The sequence below is a fragment of the Delphinapterus leucas genome, chromosome 17 (genome assembly GCF_059928025.1).
Source record: "Delphinapterus leucas isolate spDelLeu-1000000601 "Yukka" chromosome 17, BTC_Dleu_Yukka2, whole genome shotgun sequence".
NCBI lineage: Eukaryota > Metazoa > Chordata > Mammalia > Artiodactyla > Monodontidae > Delphinapterus > Delphinapterus leucas.
In genome coordinates this window covers 62,573,886-62,597,585 of record NC_143145.1, presented here as the reverse complement: position 1 = coordinate 62,597,585, position 23,700 = coordinate 62,573,886, and the positions used below count along the sequence as shown (strand labels likewise).

General features: G+C 35.6%; 1 protein-coding gene across 2 annotated transcripts in view; it reads left to right on the top strand.

Moving 5' to 3' along the window:
* The window catches only part of ZBTB10 (zinc finger and BTB domain containing 10), a 49,836-nt gene that overhangs the window by 5,792 nt on the left and 20,344 nt on the right, over positions 1–23,700 (top strand). For both annotated transcript variants that reach the window (XM_022555003.3, XM_022555002.3), the window contains exons 2-5: positions 6,331–7,219; positions 18,216–18,314; positions 23,104–23,280; positions 23,479–23,651. In XM_022555003.3, coding sequence (XP_022410711.1) covers positions 6,331–7,219; positions 18,216–18,314; positions 23,104–23,280; positions 23,479–23,651 — 1,338 coding nt within the window. The remainder of the gene's footprint in view (positions 1–6,330; positions 7,220–18,215; positions 18,315–23,103; positions 23,281–23,478; positions 23,652–23,700) is intronic.

Here is a 23,700-nt window from a genome sequence, read left to right as displayed (position 1 = left end):
AACAAAAGCAAAGGTGAGACAGATCTACCAGCCTTCTTTGCATTTGGCAAAAATAAGTTGTTTGTTTGTTTTAAAGATTTTGGAAGAAAGACTGAAAAAACCTTTCACTAGGAAGGAGAAATAGGTATTACAGAGGACTACGGAGCCTATGGCCCATTAAGTAATCAGTTTGTATAATACTTACATAGGTTCTAACAGTCATTCATTGTGTTTGGTTTGGTAAAAGCTGGTTCCTTTCCCTTGTGGTTTTTACTATATGTTACAGTGTATCTAGAATTGGCTTGTTTCTCCCTCTTAAACTTACGTACACATATTAGGTAGATGCAAGGCACTGAAGATAAACCTATATAAATAAGACATTTTTCTGCCCTCAAGAAACTTGTACTCTAGTAAGGAGAGACAGACATAAAATGATAGCTGCCATGTTAGAAGTATATTCAAGTTACAGTTAAGACACTAAGGAAAGTCATCAATTCTATTTGTGAAGGTTGGGAGAAGCTTGTAGAATTGGCTCCTAACTTAATTGTGTTAAGTGAATAAGTATTGAAGAGGGGAGGGCATTCCAGGCATTGCAGTTGGAAGCAGCTTGAACATAGTGGAAATTGATGTCTTGATGTGTCTGAGAAGTTAGATGATTTGGTTGTTGAGCAGAATGAAAAATGAAGTTTGAATGGGTAGACAGACTCCAGGTTATGGATGATCTTTTTATGTTGAAATGATTGTATTGATATTTTATTCTGCTAACAATGGGCAAACTATTTAGCAGTTTTAAGCAGGGGAGAACCACGATGAAATATGTGTAAGTTGCTGTTTAGAAGCACCTGTGTAGTGTGTATGTGTGGGTTTTGAGGAGAGCTTGTAATAAAGCATATTTTTGGCATCTAAAATTGGTTGGAAGTTGTAATCACCTGAAGGCTAATACCCCAGGCCTATAGATTTAGAATTTCTAGGGATAGTACTTAAATTGCAAGGAAAGATGCCATTTCTCAAGGAGATCAGAGAAGTGATAGAAGATTGCAAAGGAGATCTTCCTTTCTTTCTCTACTGACTGTTAATAATTTGTCAGTACTACTAGCAGGCATCTATTTGGCATCATGTTCGCTGTGGCCTTGTTTGTCCTCATTACTAGAAATTGAATTTGGGTTTGTAAGTGGACATTGATGTTTGAAATCTTGCAGTACTGTTCCAGTGGGTTGCTGCAGCAAAAGTAGTAAAGATTTTTGGTTTTAATGCTTTTAAACTTACACTTTGATGTTTGTGTTGAAAATTGTGTTTTCTACTAATCCATTTATCAAAAGAGGGCTATAATTCTGGGTATGGAGGTAAATACTAATTACTTGATTTTTTAAGCCAAATAGCATTTTTTAATTTATGGATTGACTACAGATGAGCTCACTGCAACTGAAGTTCCCTCTCCCATTGTACCCCTCAGAAGGGTGGGGAGACTGGGTAGTGTGGTCTTGGATTCTCTACAGGTTGGTGGCATTATCTAGCGCCCCCAGCTAGAATGCTGTGAAGACCCTTTGATCTCCCTCCCCACCCCTACCTTGAAATCTAGTTAATCACTCAAGTACGGATTTTACTTTCCAAACTTTTTTCCAGGCTCTGCCTCTCTACCTCTCCCCCCATTATTATCTCTCTTACCTAATTAAGGTCCTTGTTTCTTGGCAAGTGCAGTGTGTTGCACTATTAACAATAGATTCCCCTGGTCACAGTATCTCTAGTCTTCATCCCCTGATAATTATCCTCCACTTTGCTGCCACAGTCATCTCTATCTGCGAATTCAGTCAGATCACTACTTCTAAAGCTCTGTAGGCACCTATAGCAGTGGTTAATCTTGTGCAGGATTCAAATCTCTTGATAATCTGATGCACCTTATAGACACTTAGCTCCAAAAACATTCATAAGAGCATATTTGCATTTCTTGGGCTTTTTTGGGATCACCTTGAAGGTCTTTCATAAATCTAGAATTGTGAGGATCTGTAGACCATCTTGGTTCTTTATCTCATCCATCTCATTTGCTTAGAGTGCTCATCCTGCCATTCCACTCTTGCATCCTTTAAGGTTCAGCTCAGATCTTTCTTTCAAAAAGCATCTCCTCCCCCACCTCCAAAAAAACTGGATTAGATGCACTTCCTTCTGCTCTCATAACATGCTTGTTATACTCTTCAGTACCTTAAGAATCTTGCTCAGTAGTGATAACTGCGGGTTGGGAACTAATTCATTTTGGGTCTGCAGTGTACAACCTGTCTAAAGAAGGCATTCACTTCATGCTTATTAAATAAGTGAGTAAAGTCAGGATTTTTCAAGATTTTAGGAGCTTTTTCTCTGAGTAAAATATTTACTATTTTTTGGCCTCTCTGGAAATAAATTTGAAGATAATAAGCTGTGAGGATTTTAACCAAATGTATATTTTTCTATATTTTCTTAATTTTGGAAAAGTTAATTAAGGTGTCTTCCAGATCTAAAATTATAATTTTACATATGAGCATCTTCACAAATAAAATAACGGAAGACTTTTCATATTTATAGATTCTCTGGTATAGCAAATTATCTGATTTTTGAAGTCTGACTGTCCATTTCCTTAAAATCTCCTTGTTTATCTAGTTTAGACTAATGTCTGGGCTAAGTCGTGTTTTCCTTTTTGGGAAAGGGAATAGAAAATTTTAAAAAGACTAGTTTTGGAAATATTTAAACCTTTTTATCAGTATATTTTTACTTATCAGTGATATCTCTTGTTTATCAGTATACTGAGAATGGACATAGAATGTTAAAGAACTAGAGAGATAGATGACTTCTTAGGGATCTATTATGATTTTTGTCTTTAGTACTAGGAATTTATTTGGTTCAGCAAATAATATTGGCAGTTTATTTTAGTGCATATTTTGCTCTGTTTTACCCATATCCTCAAATAATACTCCCGCTTGTTGAATACATATACTCTTGACTTGTAAACCCTTCATTGTGAAGAGCATGTTTAATAGGTGCTACAGAAACATGGCATAGTGCTCTGATCGATACTGAAGGAGAAACAGCTAGTGTTGCTTGTAAAAACAGGTAACATTACTGTTCTTGCACAATAGTAATGAGAAAAAATAGTGGTTGAATAGCGTGTTTGGTTTTGTATAGTTTGTGTCAAAAATGGAATGGGCAAATATTTTGATGGATAGGCTTTTGTCTAAGTTATTTTTAAAAATTAGGACATTTGGTCTGATAGTGGCAGAGAATTACAGAAATTAGGACTGGCCCAGAAAATTCAGAACAGTCACCATGGCCTAAAATAACTGCTATGACGTAGCCACCTCCTTTTTAAAGTGTTTTGAACTGCTTAGTGTATAAACTTTAGGCACTTCTTGACTTGTAAATGCTAATTCACTGCTTCCACAGACTCTTCATGATGTGCTGCTAAATTTTGGTCAGTGCTTAAAATTTTTGCTTCTTCCAAGTATTCATACTGTTACTACAATACCTGTTAGAACTTCGAACCGAATGAGCTTGCTGGGCAGGTATGACATGCATAGCAAAGCTTAGTTTTAGGCTTGCATCAAAGAAAGATGCAGTTTGGAAATTTGCTGTAGTGAATAGAGAGCATAAGCAAATTAGTAAAAAGTCTTTTAGTAAAAGTAAACAGTATGATGCTTCTGTAGAAAATTATACTACAGCAGTAACTATTTTAGATATTTTTAGTATTGGTTTAGCTCTTTGTATATTCATACAAGTCCTAAACATTTCCCATCCCCTTTGCTAAATAGTTTGAAACTTCACAACATACTGGTTTATGTATAAGATCTAAAAGTTAAAATGTTACCTCACTTCCTTTCCTCCAGCCCCTCAAAGCAAACATTTGGGACTTAATCATGAATAACTTGATTACTTTACTCCAACTGTGGCTGTTAGCAGGTTTTGCTTAGGATTGGGTGTTTCAGTAGGAGAGTATAGCCAATTTAGAATATTTTGGTCTGACAGAGCAAGAATGTGGGGGTGGGGTTAGAGTATAAGTATGCAGTGTAAGTATGAGGTATAAGTATGCAGTATAAAAGTATGAAGTATAAGTATGCAGTGTAAGTATGAGGTATAAGTATGCAGTATGAGTATGCAGTATAAGTATGCAGTATAAAAGTATGAAGTATAAGTATGCAGTATAAGTATGCAGTATAAGTATGAAGTATGAGTATGCAGTATAAGTATGCAGTAAGTATAAGTATGAAGTATAAATATGCAGTATAAGTATGCAGTATGAGTATGCAGTATAAGTATGCAGTATAAGTATGAAGTATAAATATGCAGTATAAGTATGCAGTATAAGTATGCAGTATGAGTATGCAGTATAAGTATGCAGTATAAGTATGCAGTATGAGTATGCAGTATAAGTATGCAGTAAGTATAAGTATGAAGTATAAATATGCAGTATAAGTATGCAGTATAAGTATGAAGTATGAGTATGCAGTATAAGTATGCAGTAAGTATAAGTATGAAGTATAAGTATGCAGTTGAGTCTCTGGGAAGTGATAGGGATGCTGCCAAGGGTCAGTTGGAAATGCAATGGAAATTCTCCACTTTCTGTGCTTCATTCTGTAGTGATCTTGTACTCCAGATTTGCAGTTATCTGTAATGTTTCACTATTGTGAAATACTGAAGTGTCCCGGAATTCTAGTGTTTTGGTTCTTTCAGTTGACTTCTCATACCTGGAAGCAGCACGAAAATTCTTAGATAGATTATGTGATCTGGTTTAGTTTCAGAGAATTGGGATTGTTATATGCATGACCCCATGTGTTCAGGACTCAGAATGAAACCTGTTATTTTTGTAATTTAGCCCTACCCATTGTGGGGTTAAATGGAGATGTGGGATTGCTTCAGGAATCTCACCACCAATTAAAATATTCAATGAGAAATATTTTGCAGTCCTAACAGCTTTGTTCCCTACACCCTTTTCCCCCCTAATTCCTCCTCCTCTCTTTTCCTCTCCAAGCATATCAGTCCTCCCAGCATGTATCTTTTCCATGTTTTTCCCAGGCTCATATATTCATGGATCTGTATATATGTGTCTCATTATTTTATAGTAATGACTTGTATTTAATATTTTGTGCCAAAGAAAGTAATGAATCTTTAACACTTAAATAAGGTCAGCATTGTCAGTTATCTTTTCTACTAGAAATGTCTAAGCACGTTTTTTTGCTGGAAAACCAATTGTTACTTCAGTTATCTACGAAAGTTACTGAGCAAGGTGCTGAGAGAATAGACACCTAGTCACTCTGTGAGTGAAGTCCTGAAGTTCTTAATTAGAAACATTCGTAGTACTTACTGCTTTCTGGTTTAAGAAGGCATGGTGACTTGCCCAAGGACACACGCTTAATAACTAGCATAGGCAGCATTCCAAATCTAGATCACACTCCTTTATTTTTTCTGTTGATATCACATGTTATTTTATAGGAAATTACCATAGCTTTAGTGATGCTAAAATGAACTGTAATGAGTACTTATAAGATTGCTAAGAGGGAAGATTATAAACATTTAAGAATTTTGAGTTCAGGAATTTTACCTGATGGATAGTATTTATGATCCTAAAGAGATAAGTCATTTTGAAAATTGATTGGGAAATTATATACTTGGTTATTCCTGTAGTTTGAAGCACATTTTTTATTAGGGTCCTAACTTTATCATTAGTTAGATTTAATTAACTTTGTTGACCTAAACTATTTGACTCAATGTTTGCCAAGAGTTTTACATATTTATTATTTTATTTATTTTTATTTTTGGCTGCGTTGGGTCTTCGTTTCTGTGTGTGGGCTTTCTCTAGTTGCGTTGAGCAGGGGCTTCTCTTCTTTGTGGTGCGCTGGCTTCTCATTGCAGTGGCTTCTCGTGGTGGGAGCACAGGCTTTAGGTGCGCTGGCTTCAGTAGTTGCGGCACGTGGGCTTCAGTAGTTGTGTCTCATGAGTTCAGTAGTTGCGCACATGCTTTGTTGTTCCGTGGCATGTGGGATCTTCCCGGACCAGGGCTCAAACCTGCACTGGCAGGCGGATTCTTAACCACTGAGCCACCAGGGGAGTCTCTTAAATAATTCTTAATCCATGTCTTCAGCTATATTTGAAAAGATAACATATTTTTTTTTATGATAACAGTGGCTTGCAGCAAGCTAAGCTGTTCACTCACTCCTTTCCTCTCAATATTTGGGATTGTGAACACTTCAGTCTCAATATGTAATTATTACTAACAAATTAGTGTATTTGATAGTGCTTTTTAAAAAGTTACTGATAATGATTTGTTGTCTTTGGTCTGATGGCTTTAAAAAGTAAATAGAATTTAATATTAATGTTTTCCATCTATTACAGGAGTCAGAAATACCATCAGAGGAGGGGTACTGTGACTTTAATAGTAGGCCAAATGAGAACTCTTATTGCTATCAACTTCTTCGACAACTAAATGAACAGAGGAAGAAGGGTATTCTTTGTGATGTCAGCATTGTGGTGAGCGGAAAAATCTTTAAAGCTCATAAGAACATCCTGGTTGCAGGCAGCCGTTTCTTTAAGACTTTATATTGCTTTTCAAACAAAGAAAGCCCTAACCAAAACAATACTACCCATTTAGATATTGCTGCAGTTCAAGGTTTTTCAGTCATCTTGGACTTCTTGTATTCTGGTAACCTGGTGCTCACAAGCCAAAATGCCATTGAAGTAATGACAGTGGCCAGCTATCTTCAAATGAGTGAAGTTGTTCAAACTTGCCGAAATTTCATTAAAGATGCCTTAAATATAAGCATTAAATCAGAAGCTCCAGAGTCTGTAGTTGTGGACTATAATAATAGAAAACCAGTTAACAGAGATGGCCTGTCTTCATCACGGGATCAAAAAATTGCCAGTTTTTGGGCAACACGGAATCTTACCAATTTGGCAAGTAATGTAAAAATTGAAAGTGATGGTTGTAACGTCGACGAGGGCCAAATAGAAAACTACCAAATGAATGACAGTAGTTGGGTCCAGGATGGTTCACCTGAATTGACAGAAAATGAGTCTCAAGGTCAAACAAAAGTGTTTATTTGGAATAATATGGGCTCCCAGGGAATTCAAGAGACTGGCAAAACAAGGAGGAAAACCCAAGCTACGAAGAGATTTATTTATAATATACCACCTAATAATGAAACAAATTTAGAAGATTGCTCAGTGATGCAGCCACCTGTTGCCTATCCAGAAGAAGATTTGTCATTCATCAAGGAAGAACCAGGTAAATACTGTATATACAGAGGTATTTCAGTTTTCATTCTTATTCTGGTTGGATATAATCTTGTGTGTATTCTTAAAGTATTTTTTTCATTATAAAAAGAATACACATAAGTAATACTAAAATTTGAGTCTTTATAATAGAAGGGAGAAAATCACTCAAACAAGCACATATTATATCTTACATAATCTTATACTAAATGTAAGATTTGGCATGTCTTAGTTTTTTCTCTAAGCATGTAGATGTGAGTTTCTCAAAGGTTGTGTTAAATATAGGAATTTGCCCATATTTTATGGAATGTGGACTCCATGTATAGTTCTTTGACTTTCCTGATCTTTAGCCTCTGATCACTTTTTGTACCCAGTACTGGAAAAGGTAAAATCTTCTGGTTGTAATGTGTGATCCGTTTGTCATTTCAGGACATTTTTGAGATCTAGTTAACATTCTTTACTCTCAGTTTTCTTCGTAAACATATAATTGTTTTATAGAAGTTTGCAAATGTTAATGGGATTATTCTACTTTGTTTAGGGGTACTGTTCTGTGCTCCGCATAAATCTTTCAGAAGCTGGAATATTTTAAGTTTGTCCCACTATTACCTCATTTTCATTCTCATTTACATTAGTTAAGTAAGAGAGAGGCCTCTGAGACCTTTCTCTTCAATATATTCCCAAAGGAATATATATAAGAACCTCAGCATATCACATTTGTAGTGTGGGTTTTTAAAAAAATGGAGTGAGTGGGGGACCATTGTTGAAGAGTGAAAATAGATTTGAAACTTTTCTTTACGTTTAATTTGATTGTCCGTGTTTAACTTATTTGAAGAAGTAGCCCAGTGGGTTTGAGATTTTCCTATGTGGACCCCAGACTTGTCTACCACTGTCGTATTTAGTGCTTGTGTTGCTTCAGAGCTCTATAACTGTTCAGTGTCTGAGTTCCGTGATGGTGATCATCTGGGGATGGAGTACTTTCTGTTAAAGAGAATCATTGTTGTTAGTTCCCAAAGGGCAAAATGCCATAATCCTGTGAAATGGTTCCTCTGGCTGTTTAGGTTTGGGTTTAATTTTCATTGGTAGAAATTTTTAATCATGTGAAAATCAGTATGCATGTGTAACGAATACTATTTGCTGATCTTTCCCCTCCTACTTATCAAGTCTTTAGCAATAAAACCCCAGAGGTAGTTTCTTTAAAGTATTAATGGTAAGTAGACTTTCTTAGCAGCACTTTATGTTTTGTCTTAATTTTTAATGTAGAAGACCTTGAAGCAGTTCTCAGAATTAGAGCTACGTTGTCTTTTTCTGCATGAATTAATCATTTAGTAGTATGGTGGGAAACCTGTAGTGTTTTTTTTTAATTTATGTAGATAGCACGCAATATAAAGAGTTAGCAGATTTTTTTGTATAGTAGTTGATTGACAAAACTAATTAGCGCTAACCCCATTCTTAAAATTAATGCCACACATAATTGGAGTGATTCAAAGAGAAGAAAAGCAGTAATTTGAACCACAGTGCATACTTTCAAAAATAACATTGCTAGTGATTATCTTAGCAAGCACCCCTAGCTGTATCAATGGACTAGGTCTATCATAAATTAATTTTTGGTAGTCTAGTATGTTTTTAACTTATCTCTAATATCTTATAAATGAAAATTCTGTTATGTCATTGATATCACATTAGTATCTGATGAGCCTTGCTTAACTCACAAGTTTGGTTGTATCAGTGATGTGCTACATTCCAGCTGTTAAAACTTTTCACAACTTTTTAGTGCCTCTGAATCCACCTTCATTCAGTGGCAGAAAATGGGTCCTGTAAGAGCTAGAACATAATATGATACAGAGCCAGAGGCTGGCAAATTTTTACTGTAAAGGGCCAAGCAGTAAATATTTTTGGGTTCGTTGGTCATAAAGTCAGTTACTTAAGTCTGTCATTGTAGCATGAAAGCAGTCACAGACAGTATGTAAACAAATGAACATGGGTGTGTTCTAGTGTTACCAACTTTTGGTATAGAGCGGTGGGTCTTAATCATGGCTGCATGTTGGCATTAATTGGGAACTTTACAGGCCACCATGATTCTTGGATCTCTCTGCTAGGGATATAGATTTAATTGGTCTGGGATGTGGCCTGGTTGTTGAAACTTTTATAAACTCTGCAGGTGATTCTGTTGTGAACCAAGGTTGAAATCTGCTGATGTAGAGGAAAGCCCAAATTGAATCAGGATTGGGAAGTGAGCTCTGCCACTTATATGTTACCATAATCAAATTAAGCTAAACTCGTGCCCTCAGTTTCCTCTTCTTTAGAATATGCTATTTATTTTATAGGGTTATTATGCAAAATGACAAATATAAAAACATAGCTCGCATGGTCATCTTAGTCCCCCTTACAGACTATTGAGATTATTTAAAATCAGTTTTCCAGTGCAGTGTACTTTCTACCAAATTCTAGATAGGTGGTCTTATTATAGCCTCAGCCTGACCTTTTGTTTTAATACTTAGAATACTTTTTGAAGCAGCCTGTTCCAGGGTTAAAATCAATATCATTATTAGGAAGTTACTTTATATTGAGCTAAAATTTGCTTCTCTTTAACTTCCTAATTCTGCCATTTTTAGTAGTATAATCTGAGCCTAACCTCTAATCTCTCTAATCAACCTGATAACCCTTCAGATATTAACATTTGAAAAATTCCCCTGAAGTCCCCTTCTTCTACGCTAAGTGCTGTGCCTCCCACCTTGTGAATGCCAAACCCTTTTACACCCTTCTTAACAGCCATAGACAGTTTGTTTCACCCTGAAATTTTGATGCACAGAATTGACTAGAACTCTCCAGGCAAATTCTGACCAGTAAAGAACACAGTGGGTCTGTATTTATTACCAAGGTTAAGGCCTTTCTCAAGGTCATTCAGTTAGTAAAAATAGAGGCAGGTTCCATGTTTAGGACTGTCTGGCATTAAAAGCTTGGCAGTTAATAAACTAGTGACCCAGTCTTAAAAAATGAGGCCCATTTTAAAACTTGTAACATTTTAATGAATTCCACATTAATGGTTATACTTTTTTTCATTTTCACTTATTGAAGAAATAGTGAAATTTTTCAGTGAAATAAATGCTTTTAAACGTACTTAAAATTCGATACCTAAACATGTGGTGAATTATCCATTTATAAGCAGTGCTTATCTTATCTATAAGCAGTGCTTGGCATATTTGGATTTGTGGGTCTCTTGTAGGAACTGTGACTTCCCAGATTCTTAAGCCTGCTATTTGTAAATCACAGCCCTAAATACTGTTGTCTTCTTGTCATATAATGTTGAAGGTGGTGTTTGGATGCCTCATAAAGAAATATAATTGAGATACTGAGATAGGAAGGTTTATCAGGGATTGTATTCAGATGGTATTTTTTTTTGACCTTAAAGAAGCTAGTATACCTATTATTTGACTCACTACTGGGATTCCCTTCAAATCATTTTTGATAATATGAAGATATTTGGAAGTGGAACTCCGGAAAAGTTAGAAACTTCTGTCTTTTTTACTGTCTTATTGGGGTTTATTGGATAATTAAAACTGTTAGGAAAAACAGTTCTGGGTAATAAAATAGGAAAAAAAGGAGTCATTTAATGAGTTCCTTTGATAATGTAAAAATTTCAAAACCTCATCTTCCTGATTTACAGCCAGAAAACAAGTTTCAGCCAAATAAATAAAGTACATGTAAATCTAAGATTAGAAATTAAACTGTAGGGGCAAAAATAATGCCTACATTATTTTACACAGTGTGTTCATCTGTACTGTTGGAACAAGTCAGCTATGTTAATCCCATCTTTGATCTACTCTGGACTCATGGAACATTGGGTTTTCTGAATCTGTATTTTTGTATTATTTGTGCCAGTCACACTGGCAAGTTGCCCCATTGTAAATAACTGTACTCTGTATGTAATACATTTTATATCTGCATGCAATACATACCTCATTTTGAACAAAGATTTTGAATGACTGACAAGAAACAAATTATCAAAATACAAATAAAATATAGCAATAAAGAAGTGTGCTAGCCAAGGGTGTTAATATGGTTAGCCTAATTAAAATTGCTTTTTGTTGGTTCTAAGATGATAAGAAACCCTTCAAAGTGAGGAAACGTACCAGTTCTGTGGGATGACAAACTTTTCTGGTACTGAATTCTGAAAGGAATTTCTCCAGTGGGGTTTTGTATAGTTGACACCAAGTAGTATAATTGGCAATTTCCTCAAAAGCATTTTCTAGTAAATGCAACAGTAGATTATACAATTAATTTTTATCTAATAAAAGCTGGTAAAATTTCATCTAGATAATTGAATTTTTCATGATGCCGTACAAATACTCAGACGCAAGGTGGTTTTAGTTGATCAAAGGATATAATTTAGGGTTCTTTTAAACAATCTAAAAGTTCTTTTCTCTCATCTGTACTTTGGATAGGAAAAACAGCTTTGTGGCATTTGTGAATTTTTATTAATTCCTACGAGTTGAATTCAGGTTTAAGCTTTAACATCTTTAATTTGTGTAATTGTCTATTGGTTAAAAAGCATTTAATTCGAGTATTTAGAAAACAACTTTGAGAAAAGAATGCTCAAATTATATATCTTTAAGATATCCTAATGAGTCATACTTGAAGTAGTGAATTACCAGCACTTATGCCCTTCTATATTTGGCGTGATAATTGATACGTGGCATCACTTTCAGATGTTGCAGAATCTTGAAATGCTTTTTTAAATGATCTTTTTTTTTTTTTAATTTAAACATTTTTTACAACTTTGAAAATTGGCCATCTGATTTGAGATTTTCCAATATTTTGGCCATGCCATATAAAGTTACTGTATGAACTACTTAAAATGTTTCCACTTAACTTGGCTTGAGTTTATCACACATAATGTCTCTAATTAGAAGGAAAGAAAATTTCATAATTATGAAATCTTGGAGGCTATAAATCAAAGCTTTTAAAAATCATTTTGGCAACAAAACCTGATAATGAGTTGACAGCAAAATCACCTATTTATATTTTTTACTTATTTCCTAAAATGTGAATATCCATATGTTTTGTTGCAGAAATACCGTTTTGATTACAGGTTGCTACCCTACATCCACTGGGGGTGTTGTAGTTATTACTTGCCTAAAATCTGAAAATTTATGCATTGTACATCTTAACCCAAGTGTTTCACGTAACAGGTTTATGGACCTGGATTAGTTCTTTCTTCTTAAGGGATTCCAGATGTACTGCTGTACGTTACAGGCATCCTTTTGGTTGAGTATGTTACAAAGGATGAACTACAAGTGATTTAAAGTCATTTTTCTCTAGAAACTGTTACATTTGGGTATTAAATGGTAGTTTGAAGGCCTGAGGCTCATTTTAAAAAATGAATGTCCACCACTAGCTAATGGACTGCAAAATATACTAATATATAAGACTCCTCAATATTTAATCTTAAAAGGATGATAATAGGTAACTATATGGTAATAGGAGTATTCTGCCATCTTTTTTTTCCTTCTCCTTTACTTTCCTCTGCCTAGTGTCCCTTTCCCTTCCCTGTCTGCCGTATCTGATCCAAGAGATGGCTACACTAATGATCATTCTCTTCAAGTTATAAGCCTTAAAGAAATAGAATTTGTGTGGCCAGACTAAAGCTGTGTGTTGAAGAAGCCGTGTGTGGATCAGTTATAAAAGCATTTTTGTGACTTCTATCTGTTGATGGTATTAAGTTGTCTAAACCCTGTAAGTGTCAACCCCTGAAAATTTTTGTAAGACTAAATTTTTTATTTCTGATATAATATTTTGGGGTGACCAAAATATTATATTCTGGGGTTTAATATTCTGGGGTGACCAGAAATTTTATCTTATAACCACATATTATTACTTTTCTGGGACTCCAAAATAGCTTTCCACATCATAAGAGGAAATTTGGTAATAAAATTTTTATTTAAATCCACAAGAAACTGAGCAACAGGTCAGGTCATATTGCTGTCAAGATTGAGAACTTGTTCACAGTAGGATGGCTGTGGGGTAGAAACATACCAGTGCAGTGTGATAAATGTTAAAATCAGAAGTATGGGAGAGGGTGCAATGGGGGAGGTTCCTGACTGCTCATAAGAGTTGGAGAAAGCTTCATAGAGTTGGATCTTGTATAGGAGTTTGCCAGGAGAGGGTGCAAGGTGGCAAGAAATTGGAGTAAGTGGGTGAAAGAATAGAAAGAGGAGTGTCGTAGGGGTAGATGAGGTTGGGTCAAACGTTAGGGCCAGATTGTAATTCTCTGTTTGACATGGTAATAAATTGTGAATTTTATTTTACAGACTCTGAGGCAGTGAGAGGCTTTAAATTAGAGATCCGAGCTGTATATATTTGCCTTTAACACAAAGGCATTTGGAGGGTGTTGTTCATGAATTGGAGTGGGGAGTGTCCCAGGGAGACCTGTTAAGGCCCAGTCATGGAAGAAATAACAGCCTTGTTTGAATAGAAGCGAAGAAGAAACAGTAGAGCCTAGTCTGTCATTTGAATCATCGAGTTTGGGGGTAAAGGGAAACTGCTATTTGTTGAGTCTCTAGGCTGCTATAGAACTGTCAAGAGTGCTTTGTATAATTCATTTGCAACTGAATTTACTCTCCACTGAAAGGGAAAAAAAACTCGAACACAGTGAATGAAGAGAAAAAAATCTATAACTGTTTATGAAAAAAAATCAAATTTAGTTCTCTGAAACCGTCTTCAGAGAAGAGAAATTTGTTTCTAGTATATATTTACATGAAAACAAAAGTTGAATAGACCTTACTGAGTTTTTGTAGGATGGAGTTGTAGTTATTTCTAGAACCTTGATTTCTGATGTCCTCTCTCATATTTCATTCTTTTAAAGAATATTTGTGTTTTAAGAAAATCTGGATTAGTCTGCACCTGCCTTATGTTTGGAATTTTGAGAACCAAAAGCAAACGGTCAGGGAGACCTCCTTCCCAACCTAGCTTTGTTTAGCACTTACAGGCAGGTGCTGTACTAAGCACCAGATGCTTTGGAAGTGATGCTAGCCCAGTGTGGTCCCAGAGAAACCTATAGCCACATGCACCAAGCTTAAACTCATTTAAGGACATCATGATTTATGCTGCACTTTATAATTTATGCAGTACTTTTATTTACTAATGTTATTTTTCATAGCAACTTTGTGAAGTGGGTAAATATTGCTACTCTTTCCTCGTGAAGAAAATCAAGTTATGATTGTTATAAATTTGGGAGAAGGTAGAGACTGAGATTTACACCATTCTTTTTTCATCTCATTCTCTCTGCATTGCTTGGTAATCAGGTTTTTAAAAAACCCATGAATAAGATGTCATTTTTTTAAAGAATGCAATACATGGTTAATCAGAGAAGTATAAAAAAGTGCATTCTAAGGAGGAAGTTGCTTTGAAGATAGACAAAAATGTATTAAAGAACAATGACAGCTAATAACTAGGTACACTTAAAATTTTGGAGGTGCTTTTATTAAAGAGGTTAATAAAGTGAAGGCTGGTTTGGCACAGAGCGTAGGTAGGTTTGTTTTTGCACATTTAGCAGTAGATATCAAGTATCACTAGGAAAGTAAGTTTAAGATGTTTATACTTCTGCACTCTCATTTCCAGCATTGCAGATTGTACTTTTTTTTTTTAATTGCCTGGTTAGTGCCAGGTTTGGTGCTCCTGTTGTCAGGAGGCAGTGTAATACAGTTAACAAACAGTGCAGCACTCTGCACTAGCTTTAGTTTCCTCTTAAAGGCTGAGCATAAGAATATTCGTAACTATATAAATATGTAGTGAAATTTAAATGAGATTGCATGTACAAAAGGACTTTATGTATAAAACCTGTTTTTTTTTTCTCTTAGGGAAGGGGTCAGCTATTATCTGTTCACTGAAGAAAATACGTTTGTAAAAATAGAAGAAATTGCACGTGGCTTAGCATTTAGCTCTGATTATTTGAATGGTATTACATAGTGTACATTTACTTCCTGTTATCTTATAAAACTAATGTTTTAATAGCTCTTCAAAAAAGGTCTTTTGTTGTTTGCAAAGAGGTCTCAGCCCTTTTTGCTAAGTTTACATTAAGAGAAAGATTTCCATAGGAAGGTTATGAACGTCACAAAAGCAAAGTATGTTAGAGTTTATTTTTTAATCCTATATTTTTTTGAGAAAAAGATGATGACCAAGAGTTCCTGGTGAAGCAGAATATGTATATTTTTAAATTTATTTATTTATGGCTGCATTGGGTCTTCATTGCAGCATGTGAGTTTCTCATTGCGGTGGCTTCTTTTGTTGCAGAGCACAGGCTCTAGGCGCGCGGGCTTCAGTAGTTGTGGCTCACGGGCTCTAGAGCACAGGCTCGGTAGTTGTGGTGCATGGGCTTAGTTGCTCCGCGACATGTGGGATCTTCCCGGAACAGGGCTCGAACCTGTGTCCCCTGCATTGGCAGGTGGAGTCTTAACCACTGTGCCATCAGGGAAGTCCCAGAATATATTCTTGTATCAAGTGATTGGTTGGTTTCCTGGCTTCTATCTTACTCACATCAACTCAGCTGATTAAAAATAAGTTGCTAGGTGGGTTGGCTGATTTCAAATAAGGTACAGCAGTGATATGATGTACTGATTCCTAAGTTAAGCGTGGTTTTTGAAAGCTGTTGTCAACCTGGACAAGCTTATCTATTTTAAGATTTATTTTTGGTATCAAGAACCAAGTAGTTGGTACCTTTCAAATGGGTTTTAACATCTGTAGTATGGATATGATTTTGTTATTGTTCACAGAAAGAATACATTTGCCATCTATTAAGGTTTTAGGTTGACGTATTCTCTATTAGTGTCCATGTAGCATTAAAGATCACAAATTAAATCCTAATACTTGAAAGCCTTGAACAAATCACTATAGAATATTACATAAATAGAAACACCCTGTATTTACAAATCTGCTTGGCAGAATTTAAGAAGTGCCCTCAGAACAGACTGTACACTTTAGAATAATGACTTTTTTCAAAAGATGCTGGGAAAAGGAACATTTTTTAAATAATGATTTAAATTTTACTTTTTGATTATTGAAATACATTTAACTTTTCTTAGGAAAGCAAAGCCACTAAATTTCAATTAATTAATTTTCAGTTATTCAATGTTTTAGTGTTATTATATACCAGAAAACTGAGAATTTTTTTTTTTTTTTTTTGCTGCGCCACGTGGCTTTCAAGATCTTAGTTCACTGACCAGAGATTAAACCCAAGCCATGGCAGTGAAATTGCTGGATCCTAACTATTGGACTGCCAGGGAACTCCGGAGAAATTATTCTTCATAAGTCTAAATTAGTAACACAGGTTGCAAAGGGCAGACTACTCAAGCCAACATTTAACAACATTTGTTGAAAAGCCTTTTATTTGTCATGCATTATGATAAATACTGGGAAAATAAAATCTAGATAGTATCCCTGCTCTCAAGGAACAGGAAAGGAGTCTGTGTCTATTTACTGTTCCTTCTGACTTCCAACCCATTTACTGTAGGCAGTAACCTCACGTTCTACTATTCTAAGTTACAGAGAAAATAAAAGCCAGTAGACATTTAGTCTTTAAGTGCCTGTCTTCAAACTTCTCTCTGTATATACTGATTGTCTTAATGCCTCTGGATCCCAGACTCCTTAGGAATCTTAGAAAATTGATAATTCCTTCTTTTTGCAGTATTTCTTCAGTGTCTTCTCCCTTTCTTGGTGACTTATTCCTTTTAGTATTTAAACATGTTTGTTTATTCCATCTTAAAAAAAAACCCAAACTCTTACCCTATATCTCACTCTTGCCCTTTACAGCCACATTTCTCAGATTGTCTGTACTGTATCTCTAATTCGTCTTCCATTCACAGCACAGGCCACTCTCACTCTTTCTACTTGCCAGCTGATCCACCAGTACCACTCTAAGATCACCAGGTGACCTCCAAGGTACTCAGTATTTATTGAATGAAGTGAAAGTAACACATACTTCAGTCTCCATCTTGAATTCTTGGTAGTATAGGATGGTGACACCAAAGATGAGTCTTGAATGGGAGGTAGAGGAGAGATTGCCTATTAAAAGTGGCATTTGAAAAATGTCTTCTGAGACTTTAATTTGAGGAGTAGATAATACCAGTGGGATGATGCTAGATTCATAAATAGAAACCTGAATATTAGGACCTTGTATTCTAAATTAAGGAGTTTGAAGATTATCCTAAAAACTGGTGAATTGATTTTAAGTAAAGGAGCAACATGTTTTATGTTGTCAAAAGATCTTTCTGGCAATGTTGTGGGATATGAAGAGTGAGCACTGACTGTATTTTTGCAGCAAGGAGACCAAGAAACTGTTGAAGTAATTCTCTAACTAATCCAGGAGAATAATGATGAGTGCCTGGATTAAGGCAGCGGTAGAGAAAAAGAAGAGATGGAACAGATTCAAGGGAAATAACAGATTGGAACCAAAAGTACTATCTCATTAGTATGCCCTTTATGCTGCTTTTCCATATTTCAAGATTAACTCTTAGGAATTACCTCTTCTCTGAAGTCTTCCTTTACTAATCTGGTATTAATTGGTCTTTTCCACTTCTGAACCAGTACAGAAACAATGTCTTATACATCTAGTGCTTAATACTAGCAGTAGCAGCTATCTTTTGGGTATCAGACACCATAATTGTAACACTTGGCTTGCATTAACTAATTAAATTTCTTTATCAAATCTATGATATAGGTAGATGCATATGAGGAAACTGAGGCACATGCTTGTACAAATGGAGCCAGGCTCTAAAGCTCATTCTTAATCCAGTGTGCTGGTGTTCCTGTGGAGTGTGCACTTGTTCCTGTGGTTGAAAAGCATGTCTTATGTATGCTTTTGTGCCTTGTAGCGTTAAGCACATAGTAGCTATTCAGTACTTGCAGATATCCTCTGTTTAGTCTGCATAAGAAACAATTCCAAGAAGAGAGTGGTGTTCTGGGTGATGGCTATTGTGTGGTTGTAAATAACAGTTTATTCTGTATCTCCTTTTCAGATCTGGATGGTGCTCTACTCTCAGGGCCAGATTGTGATAGGAATGTGAATACAAATTTATTGGCTGAAGCCGGCTCCAGTCAAGATGGAGGTGATGCTGGTAGGTACAATAGAATTTTAGCAGGAGTACCTTTAAGAGGATTTGAAGATTGGGAGGTATTCGTGTATGTGTTTATTAAGGACCTACTGCAGTTTCTTTTCCTTAAAGGAAAGTATTAGGTATAAACACTTTCAGTCTTCTGCAGCTATGTTGATTGTAGAATTTAGAAGCCTGGTAAATACAAATGGATAGGTATTTCTTGTTTGTTTGAGGGAGTCATTTATTTAGAGTTGTTGTGGCTTGTGGCTTTCTGCTAGTGTATAGATGGAATAAGAATGGTAACTATCAGAATGGTTGACTAATGTATTTTAATTAGCTTTGATGTAAAATAATAGTGTGGTTGTTGATGACTATAGAAAACGTTAATCCTAAATAGTGATATTTATAACAACTACTTTGGGGGAAGTGCACATGAATACAAAGAATCCATGAATATTCCAAAGAATAATATAGGTAAATTAAAAAGGGAGAAAGCTTTCTTAACAGAAGAATTCCAAGCTAATAAACATAGAAGAATGACAGAATTGGAAAAACACCTATTTTTCAATGTCCATGGGAAATAATTCAAGGTCATCATTGGATAGTAAGCCACCATTGATGGGCTTATCCCATGATGACTGGGATAAGTTTGTTGTAATAGCATTTTGTTGTAAGTTTGTTGTAATAGCATTTTACAGTTTTGCTGTAATAGCATTTTGCTGTAATAGCATTTTCGTGTGGTCTCAGTATCATACCACAGGTTACTTTTATTCCCAAAGGAGAAAAGATACCTCTACAATAAAGAGATCTGATGAACATGATCATAGTCAAGTGATTAAATTTACTATGCCTCCTGGTATGATGCACTAGCTGGCACCATCACCTATGTCTTATAGTATACTTGCCAGAATGTTTTACTCGACTTTAACCATGAGGAGAAAAAAAGACAAATCTCTCCAAGTCCAGCACGTCCAGATTCTAAAATGTTAATGCCAAGAAAGACAAGCAGAGGAACTGCTAGGTCGAAGGAGACCAATGAGACCAACTTAAATGCATTTAGCATTATGTCAATCTTTTATTATATCATTGATCCAAAAAAGAAAACAATGAAGAGGCATTTGGGGGATAGTTGGAAAGGTGAATATGTAGTCTGGGTTAAATGATAGTCTTAACAATTTTTAAAATTCTTGGATGTGATAAAGGCACTATGGTTTATATAGGAGGAAGTTCTAAAAGATGCATGCTGTGTTTAGGGGTGAAGTGATGAAGCATACAAGTTGTTTTCAAATAGTACACAAAGGTATGTATATGTATACATAGAGCGAAAGCACATGTGACAAAACTAACATTTGTTGAAGATACATAAAGGGATATGGGATATTCAGTGATTCAGTTTCTGTAGCTTTGGAAATCTTTATAAACAATTGATGGGGACCGGGACAACTGTGCTTTTACAGAAAACTCTCCGGGGCTTTCGAATATACAGTGTGCATGGACCAAAATTAAGCCATAATTCTGAAGAAACTGCCTTAAGGTGGTTTTCTCCTAACTGTTGAAAAGAATTTACAAAGATTTTGAAGTTAGCAGTTTACAGATTAGATGCATTGAATTTTGAACACTTGTCTCTTGTACAGAAAATCACTAATAGTGCCAAGAGTACTTTATTGCACTCGCTTTCTTGTTTTAGAAATCTGGTTCAAGAATGGGTTTATTTAGTTTGGCATGTGAATTCAGATGTAAAATTTAAATTTGTGCACATAAACATATTCAGTGGAGGATGGTCCATATAATTCATTTCATTCTCAAAAAGCAAATCCTTGATTTAGAGTCCTTTCTCTTTAGGGGACATTCTAATCCATTAATGAGTATTTTGGGGAATTCCCTGGCGGTCCAGTGGTTAGGTTTCTGTGCTTCCGCTGCAGGGGGCATGGGTTTAATCCCTGGTCGGGGAACTAAGATATCCTGCAAGTTGCACGGTGCAGCCAAAAAAAAAAAAAATAGTATTTTTGCAACTGAGATCCCTTGTGTTACGTTTTTGTTTTTGTTTTTGTTTTTGCGGTACGCCGGCCTCTCACCGCTGTGGCCTCTCCCGCTGCGGAGCACAGGCTCCGGATGTGCAGGCCCAGCCGCTCCGCGGCATGCGGGATCCTCCCAGACCGGGGCACGAACCCATGTCCCCTGCATCGCCAGGTGGACTCCCAACCACTGCGCCACCAGGGAAGCCTCTGTGTTACGATTTTGACATAAAAAAAAAAGTGCTTTCTTCTTACTTTGCCATTATGGAATAATGTACCCAGAAGATTATTAAACAGTAAGCACAATTATAGAACTGAATAACCTTAATGATCCTTCAGTTTTATGAATTGCAAAGGAAATACCTTTTTCAGTTTTCAAATGGGTGTTTTATCAGATTGTTTGAACATTAAATGTATCCTTTGCAATCCAAAACAGTTACCTGAAGTTTGCTGTTTGTGTGTTTACTTTTACTGTATATTTGTTTTCTAAATGTTTTGGCACAATTTTCTTGGGTGGGCGGGCACTGCCGTGATACTAGTCAGTTGGTACTGCCAATTCTGGGTATTTAAATTTTGGTTTGTTTGGCTTGTGGCTTTCTTTTGTTTTTGAAGTCTCCTGTTCTTTATTTGTAACAATTGTATTTTAATTTTCTGCATCCCCTAACTCCAAAGTATCCTTTTTCTCCCTCCCACTCAAAGGCGCAATACCTTGGTTCAAGTTGCTCTTATACTTCCTAAAAGTAATTTGTACTGGTTATAAGAATCTGGAGAGATGAAAGAAGTTTGAGATGAGGCTTTCTTAATTTGAATTACCATTTTGTATTCCAGATATGGTTTTCTTGCCTGGACCATGGATGCTTTTTATTGTATCTTACTGTAGGTCTAGAGAAACATTTCAAGTGTTAAAAATCTTCAATTCTGAATCTTGAGTTATCAATTCATCACTTGTTTTAGGGCTGCTCTCTTTATTCTTATGCAGTGAATAATATTTTGTTGGATATTAGCATATCTAACATGATTTATGAGGTTAGTTTTCCAAGTTTTTTGAGCAAGTAAAAAATAGTACATGTTAGCACTTTGCTAGATACATTTATTCAACAAATAATTGAATGGTGTATGTTTTGGACATTAGAAATACTGAGGTGAATAACAGGCACAGTCCTTGCTCTTAGAGCTTACTTTGTTTTGTACTGATTTGGACAAGAGCTATGAATCATAAAACTCAAACTTTATGTAGAAATGTGAAACTGAAAATTGATGGACTTTCACAGGCTACTACTCCCAACCTTATCTCTGTCACACACACATAGATATGGTGTCTCACTTTCGGATTCTGAAACTTTACCCCAAGCAGTATTACAGTTAAATTATATAATTATGGATTCAGAGGGCTTTCCTAACATTAAGAAAAAAGTGGGTGAAGGCATTCCAAGTACAAAACAATTTACAATAGTAGTAATGAATTGCAATTTTTAAATACCTTAAGACCTTTTTGTATTGTTGGGTATTGATACTTTCAATTTTTCCTTAAGAGGGAAATCTTAAGTTCTTTTAATTTTTAAAAGAGGCAGTGTATCTGGCAAGTAGATACAGGAAATTGAATTCTTAGAAAACTCATTTGGCAAGCATTGTTTTATAAAATCGTGTATATGGGAGGAAAATTATTAAATTGCTGCACGAGTGTGCTGTGCATATATCCTAGAAAGCAGTGTTCTAGGCAGGGGAAGGAGTAAGTGCAAAGGCCTTAAAGTGGGAGCCAATTTATCATGGTGGAACAGCACAGAGGCCAGTATGATTGGAATAGAGTAACCAAGGGGGTGGTTTGGAAACAAGGGCTAGATCAGGTAAGGCTTTGTAGTATATTGGAAGTCTTTGGTTTGTACTATGAGTAAGATGGTTAGTACTTGCTCTGATTTAAAGTTTTGAAAGAATCTCTGATTGCTGTGTTTAGAATAAACTCTAGGAAGGCAGCAGTGTGAGCTGGGAGACAAGCAGATGGCTATTGAAGATAATCCAGAGGCGGCAGTTGATGGTCGATTGGAATAGGATGGCAGTAGTTATGGGGGATTCTGGATATCTTCACATTGCCAGAGGATTCCTGGATCCGAGGAATTACATACATATTCAAGATGGAATTAAATGCAGAGGAGATGATTCCTACTTTAGCTTATCTGAAGATCCCCAGGCACAAATTCCCTAAGGCTCATTGAGTCTACTTTCCAGACTTTTATTTATTTAAGGATGACATTAGAGAGGTGTTGATGAACCCCCAGATTCCCCGTTACCTTGCACCAGTGCATCTGAAACAACAAACAAGGGTCTAATAATACAAGAACTTTACATTTGTAATTACCCTATATTTATATTCTTCATCCTTAGCCCATTTCTTCTCTACTGATAGGAGACGATCCCATTCCACAGCTGGGTTTCCCATTCCACAGCTGCTACTGGTCTTAAGTGATAGTATAGTTAGAAACAGCAGCTATTAAAAGGGTAGTTTCATGTGGGCTCCACATACCATTAAATAGTATTTTTATTTTACTGATTTTTTTTTCTGTGGTTGAATTGTATTTTAAACTTTAGTTTTTTTTCTATTCTAATAGCCTGCCAACCAGGATATTATAAATTGGGATAATAAGGTATGAGGTCATCTCAGTTTTAGACTAAAATACAGTTTTTAATTCAGCTATTTTATATTACGCTGTTCTATCATAGAATATAGATTTTTTTAATTCTCATAAGAGACAGATCTTAATTACCATCATTACATCAGGATCACTTTTCAATTGTTTTAGGTCCTTCACATGATTTCAAGTATGGCCTGATGCCTGGCCCTTCAAGCGATTTCAAGTATGGATTGCTACCAGGTACTTCAAATGATTTCAAGTATGGATTGATACCAGGTGCTTCTAACGATTTCAAGTATGGATTATTGCCTGAATCTTGGCCAAAACAAGAAACTTGGGAAAATGGCAAGTATTAGTCAAACATCTATAGAATTCTTAATACTTTTTATCAATTAAAAGCTTCCACATTCTGGGTTCTAAAAAACTCAGATAGTAGTAGCCCTATAATGATCCCTGTTCTCAGGAATAGACAAGCTTTTGATAGCAAATTTTCTGTTTAATATATAATAAGTGCTTTTTTTGTTTGTTTTTTAATTCTCAAAGGTGAATCATCTCTAATCATGAACAAGTTAAAATGCCCTCATTGTAGCTATGTAGCCAAATACAGACGAACACTAAAAAGGCATTTGCTCATTCATACGGGAGTCAGATCATTTAGCTGTGATATTTGTGGGAAACTGTTTACTCGCAGAGAACATGTAAAAAGACATTCCCTGGTAAGTAACTTTAAATGTAAATGATCTTTGAGATAAACTATATTTGTGT